This window comes from Otolemur garnettii, unplaced genomic scaffold (genome assembly GCF_000181295.1).
Source record: "Otolemur garnettii isolate 467f Iridium unplaced genomic scaffold, OtoGar3 scaffold00115, whole genome shotgun sequence".
NCBI classification, from domain to species: Eukaryota; Metazoa; Chordata; class Mammalia; order Primates; family Galagidae; genus Otolemur; species Otolemur garnettii.
Genome location: NW_003852510.1, coordinates 2,877,446 through 2,884,789, shown reverse-complemented (window position 1 = coordinate 2,884,789; position 7,344 = coordinate 2,877,446). Strand labels below are relative to the sequence as shown.

The 7,344-nt window shown below is 49.9% G+C and overlaps 1 protein-coding gene across 1 annotated transcript in view; it reads left to right on the top strand.

The window, feature by feature from the left end:
* Positions 1-7,344, top strand: part of PLEKHH1 (pleckstrin homology, MyTH4 and FERM domain containing H1) — a 56,575-nt gene that overhangs the window by 32,533 nt on the left and 16,698 nt on the right. The window contains exons 9-13 of the mRNA XM_012809881.2: positions 1,005-1,155; positions 1,381-1,523; positions 3,150-3,260; positions 5,083-5,169; positions 5,508-5,669. Coding sequence (XP_012665335.1) covers positions 1,005-1,155; positions 1,381-1,523; positions 3,150-3,260; positions 5,083-5,169; positions 5,508-5,669 — 654 coding nt within the window. The remainder of the gene's footprint in view (positions 1-1,004; positions 1,156-1,380; positions 1,524-3,149; positions 3,261-5,082; positions 5,170-5,507; positions 5,670-7,344) is intronic.

Below are 7,344 nucleotides of genomic sequence, written 5' to 3'. Positions count from 1 at the left end.
CCAGGAGTTGGAGGTTGCTGTGAGCTGTAGTGCCACGGCACTCTACCCAGGGGGACAGCTTGAGGCTCTGTCTCAAAAAAAAAAAAAAAAAAAAAAAAAACAAACTGAAAGCGAAATTTCTTCTCACCTTGCTTTTCCCGAAATCCTAACCTTGGAGGCAACTATCATTAATGGTTTAGTGTTTACAAATGCATTTACACATATGCAGTACACTCTCACATGTGCACACAGATGGGACCACATGCATAATTCTGTTCCTTAATTGCTCACCTAGCCATATGCCAGAAACAGAAGTGCACCTCCTCACTGTGTGGCTGGCCAGTAGCGTTTGGTAGCCTCTGGCCACTACCTTAGCTTTCCTCTGATGATTATATTAACCATTTAGGTCATGGTCCTATTTTTCTCTAATATAAGTGTTGCAATGAACATCATTATACAAATACATCTTTGTGAATGTATACATACATATTTCTATCGGACAGAGTTCTAAAGGTGGGATTTCTGGCCAAATCATTTTTGACAGGTACTGCCAAATTACCTTCTAGAAACACCCTACACACTAGGACATCCTGTTTCCATGTTCTTTCCATACTCCCACCAGCACTGAGATAATCAGTTGCTTTAATGCCTTGTCAGTCGAGATGATCTCTCACGGATTGTTTCAATATCTCCACATATTTTTAAAGCGCCTGTCCACACTTGGCCTGTGGCGTGGCTTTCTAGCCCCCTAGTGGCAGAGAGCGGGGGTGACAGCATGCAGGTGTTTAGTCTGAATGGGGCAGCTGCTTTGGGGACCACAGAAGATAGTGTTGGGGAGGGAGGACGAGGGAGAGGCTTGAAGGTAATGACACAGGAGCGAGGCCAGGAGGGACCTTATGTTGGAACAGTTTGTTCAGATACCTGACTGGGTGGTTCAGATACCTGCCCCAGAAGGCTATACTGGCCACATCCTGGGTCCTCGGAGCCAGCATGCATGCTGCAGTGGGGAGGGGCCTGTCTTTCAGAGAGCCACCCAGATCAGCAGTGTGCCCTTTGTGGAGGACTCCTCTGGGTCTGATGATGACTGCAGCTCTCAGGCGAGTTTTCGAACTTCAGTGCCCTGCTCTGAGTCCAGGAAGACCAGTGGACTAGGCAGTCCTCGAGCCATCAAGAGAGGTAAGAGGAGGGCAGCAGGGTGGAGTGCAGAAACAAGGAGCCCCTCACCCCTTCCTACGGGCATTTGAAGATGGGGTCCCGGCTTGATCTGTGCTCATGACCCCCAGCAGTGCCTCCCTCCCCCAGACTGAAAGGTCCTGGGAAGGTAGTGAAGGCTCTGCAGCTCCTGGGCTGCATGAGTCCAGAGGTGTGGGACCCGGCCATGACCCCTCCTCCCGTGGCAAGGTGTCTCCATGTCCTCACTGAGCTCCGAGGGCGACTACGCCATCCCCCCAGATGCCTGCTCACTGGACAGTGACTACTCAGAGCCCGAGCACAAGCTGCAGCGCACCTCGTCCTACTCCACCGACGGGCTGGGCCTAGGCAGGGTGAGCTGGGAGCACATCCCACACCCTATTGGGGGATAGGGGACAGGGTGGGAGCAGAGTGCCAGCAGGCTGCATGTGGTTCTCATATAAGATACAGGCAGCAGCTGTGTGGGACAGGGGACTCTGGGCTTGGTGGAGGGAGTGGGGTACGGGCTGGGTTGGGGGTTTGGTTTGTGTATAGTTATGGGGTCAGATATACACAGTCCCACGAGGGAGACAAGAAGGGAGCCCAGTGAACTCCTCACATGCCAGGAATGGCCGGTTGCTGAGAGCCCCCCACAGCCCACAGGCCCCCTGAGTTTTACATACATTACCTTGTTCCACTGCCCCTTGGACCCTGGAATGCTCCCTCCAGTTGACCTTTCCTGAGCTCTCCCAGGGTGCCAGGCACTGTGCTCAGTGCCTTCCTGCCTTGTCTCACAGTCCTCACGGTCCTCTTGGGATTATTGCTCCATTTCATAGATGAGAAGCCAGAGGTTCTGAGATGTGCTACTATCTGTCATGGCAGTAACATGGACCTGCCCAACTCTCCAGCCCTCACCCCACACCTCTCTGCCGCCCCATCCCCATCTCCCCGGCTTGGTGACCTTCCGCCCAGCCTGGCTGATGTGCCTGGAGTCCCCCAGGCTGTCCTGCCCTCTCCCCCTGCCATGCTGCCTTCCTCTTCCTCTCAGCTGATCTTTGAGGGAGAGGCTGGCCTTTCCTTCAAAGGCCAGCTCTAGCTCTTTCCCAGTCACCTACCTCCCTGGCCAGCCTTTCCCTCTTGCAAGCCTTGATCTGCCATCTTTTCTTTTTTTTTTGGAGACAGAGCCTCAAGCTGTCGCCCTGGGTAAAGTGCCGTGGCTTTACAGCCCACAGCAACCTCCAACTCCTGGGCTCAAGCGAGTCTCCTGCCTCCGCCTCCCAAGTAACTGGGACCACAGGCGCCTGCCACAACGCCTGGCTATTTTTTGGTTGTAGCCGTCGTTGTTTGGCGGGTCCAGGCTGGATTCAAACCCGCCACCTTTAGGGGTATGTGGCTGGCGCCTTGCCACTTGAGCCACAGGCACCGAGCCGATCTGCCATCTTTTCACGGTGATGTCTCCCCTATCTGTTGTGGGAGCCCTTCCAAGCAGGACCACCCATGCTTTATTTATTTATTTACTATTATTTTTTTAGACAGAGTCTCATTATGTTGCCCTCAGTAGAGTGCTGTGGTGTCATAGCTCACAGTAACCTCAAACTCTTGGGCTTAAGTGATTCTCTTGCCTCAGCCTCCCGAATAGCTGGGACTATAGGCTCCTGCCACAATGCCTGGCTATTTTTTTGTTGCAATTGTCATTGTTGTTTAGCAGGCCCAGGCTGGATTTGAACCCGCCAGCTGTGGTGTGTGTGGCTAGTGCCCTAGCCACTGAGCTACAGGCGCTGAGCCACCCATGATTCCCATGATTTATTCAGTCCCCTCTGAATCCTGAATCCTCAGCAGGGCATGGTGTTCTGAAAATACATGTAGTAGGTACTTAGTAAGTTTTTTACTTGATAACAAAGCCATGACTCTGTGGGACCATTTAGGCCTGTGTGATGTCCAGGAGCCCCAAGTGATTTCGCTTCTGTCTCCCTCTTCCCCTACACACTTTCATCCCTCAGGAGTCATTGGAGAAGTCAGGTTACCTGCTGAAAATGGGGAGCCGGGTGAAGACATGGAAGAGGCGCTGGTTTGTGCTGAGACAGGGACAGATTATGTACTACAAGTCCCCGGTGAGAGCCTCCTCCCCAGCACTTTCGTGGAAAGGCCCCTGCCCCAGACCCTGGGTTGTGTGAGCTGGGATGGAGAGGACCATTGTGGGCTAAGGCCAGAAGAGCACAGGTCTGGCAGGCAGGTGGAGGCCATCTGACTGGGCACACAAAAGGACTATGAAGCTGGTAACCCGGTCTCACAGTGAAACAAGGCAGGGACAGTCAAAGGCAGTTGTAGGCCAGTTAGCTTGGCAATTCCTTCTTCCTTCAGAAGCTGATTTCTTCTTATGCTTGGTTCAATAAAAGAACTGTTCCCAGGCTACCCTCATGTTGCACAGGCCACTTCACTGGTCTCCTCCAACTTCCTTTCCTCCGCTTTTGGAATTAAGAGGCCTTAGATATAGGCCCTATTTTGATGGGACCTCCCTGAAGAACCAATTTTATTTTATTTTGAGATAGAGTCTCACTTTGTCACCCTCGGTAGAGAGCTGTGGCATCATAGCTCACAGCAACTTCAAACTCTTGGGCTCAAGTGATCCTCTTGCCTCAGCCTCCTGAGTAGCTGGGACTACAGGTGCCTGCCACAATGCCCGGCTATTTTTATTTATTTTATTTATTTTATTTTTTTTGAGACAGAGCCTCAAGCTGTCGCACTGGGTAGAATGCTGTGGCATCACAGCTCACAGCAACCTCCATCTCCTGCCTCCACTTCCCAAGTAGCTGGGACTACAGGCGCCCGCCACAACGCCTGGCTATTTTTTGGTTGTAGCCGTCATTGTTGTTTGGCCGGCCGGGCTGGATTCGAACCCACCAGCTCAGGTTGTATGTGGCTGGCGCCTTAGTGACTTGAGCCACAGGCACCGAGCCCCAGCTATTTTTAGAAATGGGATCTTGCTGTTGTTTAGGCTGGTCTCAAACTCATGAGCTAAGGCAATCCACCTGACTCGGCCTCCCAGAGTGCTAAGATTACAGGCGTGAGCCACTGTACCTGGCCTGAATGACCAATTTTAATGTTTTAAAGAGAGCAAAAAAGGCCTCTTGTGCAACTCTAGTTGATTAGCAGTGGCTGTCTTTGAACGCCCGTGTTATTCTGGGCCTGTGTTGCTCAGTGAGAAAGTGTGCCACGATTGATTGTTAATGTCTGAAGTGACATTGGAAAGGATACTAGTAGTAATATACTAGGGCAGCCTGGAAAGTATCCAGTTATGTACTATGAAAAATAGAGACAGCCCTCATGTATGTTACTTACTTATACTTGGTGTAAAGGAAGTAGTAGAAAAAATTTAAGGGCTTTATGGTTCAGTAATAACTAGGTGGCTTGGCTTGGCGCCTGTGGCTCAAGTGGCTAAGGTGCCAGCCACATACACCTATACACCTACAGTGGTGGGTTCGAATCCAGCCCGGGCCGCCGCCAAACAACAATGAGGACTGCAACCAAAAAATAGCTGGGCGTTGTGGCAGGTGCCTGTGGTCCCAGTTACTTGGGAGGCAGAGGCAGGAGACTCGCTTGAGCCCAGGAGTTGGAGGTTCCTGTGAGCTGTGATGCCACAGCACTCTACCTAGGGGGGCAGCTTGAGGCTCTGTCTCAAAAAAAAAAAAAAACAAAAACCAAGTGGCTTTTGATCCAATTTTAAAGACTCATTCTATCCTTTTTGAGGCCTGGGTCAGAAGGATCATGTTTCTATTTAAGGTTTCATTTAGCTAGAACCAGAGTCTATAATAAGTTACCCATAACATAGCCAGGAATCTTGGGATCTCGTTCCCCTTTGCCTTTGACCTGCAGTAAACAATAAGGGGAGGGCGCCACACTCCAATCACTTTCCTCCCATTCCTTTCTTTACAGAGTGATGTCATCCGGCAACCTCAAGGTCAAGTGGATCTGAACTCCCGCTGTCAAATTGTTCGGGGGGAGGGTGCCCAGACATTCCAGGTGAGCATTCTCCTAGCACCTAGTATTTAGACAGGAGAGGTTCTGGGTTTGGCTGTGATTGAGACAAAGATGGAGCAAATGAGCATGAAGGGAATTCTTGAGATCCATATTTGGATGTAATCCTAGTTTGTGAGTATGAGAAAGGAAGATGAGCAAAATATATGAGAAATGGAGAAAAGGAAGGAAAGACAGAGAGAAGAGGAGGAGGAAAGGAAGGGAGGAAGCTACAAAGTAGGAAGAAGGAAGGCCCACTGGTGGGTTCAGAGGTCTGGTCCACCCCAGAGCCAGGGCCATCTTCCTGTCTGGCCACACCTGATCCTGTATCTCACCCTCCATAGCTCATCTCTGAGAAGAAAACCTACTACCTGACGGCTGATTCACCCAGCCTGCTGGAGGAGTGGGTCCGAGTGCTACAAAGCCTGCTGAAGGTGCAGACCACTGGGCCTCCAATCCTGCCTCGGGGTGGCACCAAGCCCACTGTCAAGGGCTGGCTGACCAAGGTAGTGTGTGGGGCTGACAGCAGGGGAGTGTCAGGGAGCAGGTGTGGGAGTGCCACGGGAAGGGGTGCACCTCCTTTATCATACATGGCTCCTTTCTCCAGGAGCTCCCTCAAGTGATTCACTGGTTGGCCCTCAAACATGGTCTGACCACACAAGGGGATGGTGAAAAAGTCCCTGGAAATAGAGGTCAGGGTTGTTAGAACAACAACTGTTCTATCCCACTGCTTGTCTGGGCTTTCTTTAAAAATTCTGGGTCGAGGGGGCGGGGCGCGGATGGAGCCGGCACGCGGCGCCCCCGTGACGCCATTGGACTGCAGGGGCCGCGCTGCGGGGGCGGTCTGTGAGCCGGTTGGAATCATTTTACAAGTCTCAAGATGCCTCGAACTCTGCATTTACATGGAATTGCTGACCTTAGAGACAGATGACAGCATAGAAGCAAGTGCAGTAGTGATACAACCCCCTGAGAATGCTGCAGCCCCTGTTTCTGATGGGGACTCAAGAGATGAAGAAGAGGGAACAATAAATAACCTGCCATGCTCTTTGCGGCACGCACCTGCATATCTTATTCAAGAAGGCTGTGGTGCTGAGCCTGACTCAGATGACCCCTCATACACACCTGGAGATGATGCTGTTAATGGTAATGGTGAAGTTGCGTCTGCGTCTACTGTGCAGCAGCCTCCTCCATCAAAGAAAAAGAAAGTGACAAAAATTGTTCCCAGACGGAAAAAAGCTGACCGAACTGCATGGCCCACAGCAGGTGGAGTTACAGAACCACCAAATGACTTCACCAAAATGAGAACTCCCACAGAAATTCTTGAACTATTTCTTGATGATGAGGTGGTTGAACTCATTGTCATGTACTCCAATTTATATGCTGCAGGTAAAGGTGTACATCTTGGCTTGACTGGCTCCAAACTCAAATGTTTTCTGGGAATTATTTTTCTCAGTGGTTACGTCTCAGTTCCTAGAAGGTGTATGTTCTGGGAACAAAGAACAGATGTGTATAATGGACTCGTTAGTGCTGCCATGAGATGCGACTGCTTTGAAATTATATTTTCTAATTTGCAGGTTGCTGACAATGCAAATTTGGATCCAATAGACAAGTTTTCCAAGTTGCGACCTCTTATAAGCATTCTCAATGAGAGATTTATGAAATTTTTTCCAAATGAAACATATTTCAGCTTTGATGAATGTATAGTTTCTTATTTTGGTCATTATGGGTGTACGTAATTTATCAGAAGAAAGCCCATTCATTTTGGCTATTGGTTTTGGTGTGGCACAACACGTCTGGGATATATTAGCTGGTTTCAGCCACATCAGGGTAAAACCCCAAGTATTAAACATGAGGAATGTGGTGTCAGTGCATCACTTGTCCTTCAGTTTAGTGAGGCACTCTCAAAGGCACACCCTGGATGATACCATTTTGTATTCGCTAACTTTTTCACCAGTATTGCACTTCTTGATAAGCTCAGTTCAATGGGACATCAGGCAAAGGTATAGCAAGAAAGGATCGCATTGACAAAGCTCCACTGGAATCAGATGTAGCTCTGAAGAAAAAGGAACAAGGCACATTCAATTATCAAGTTGATATGTGGCAAAGGCAATATTGTCTGCAGATGGAATGATAACAGTGTTGTCACTGTTGCCTCATCTGGTGCTGGCATTGATGCCCTGT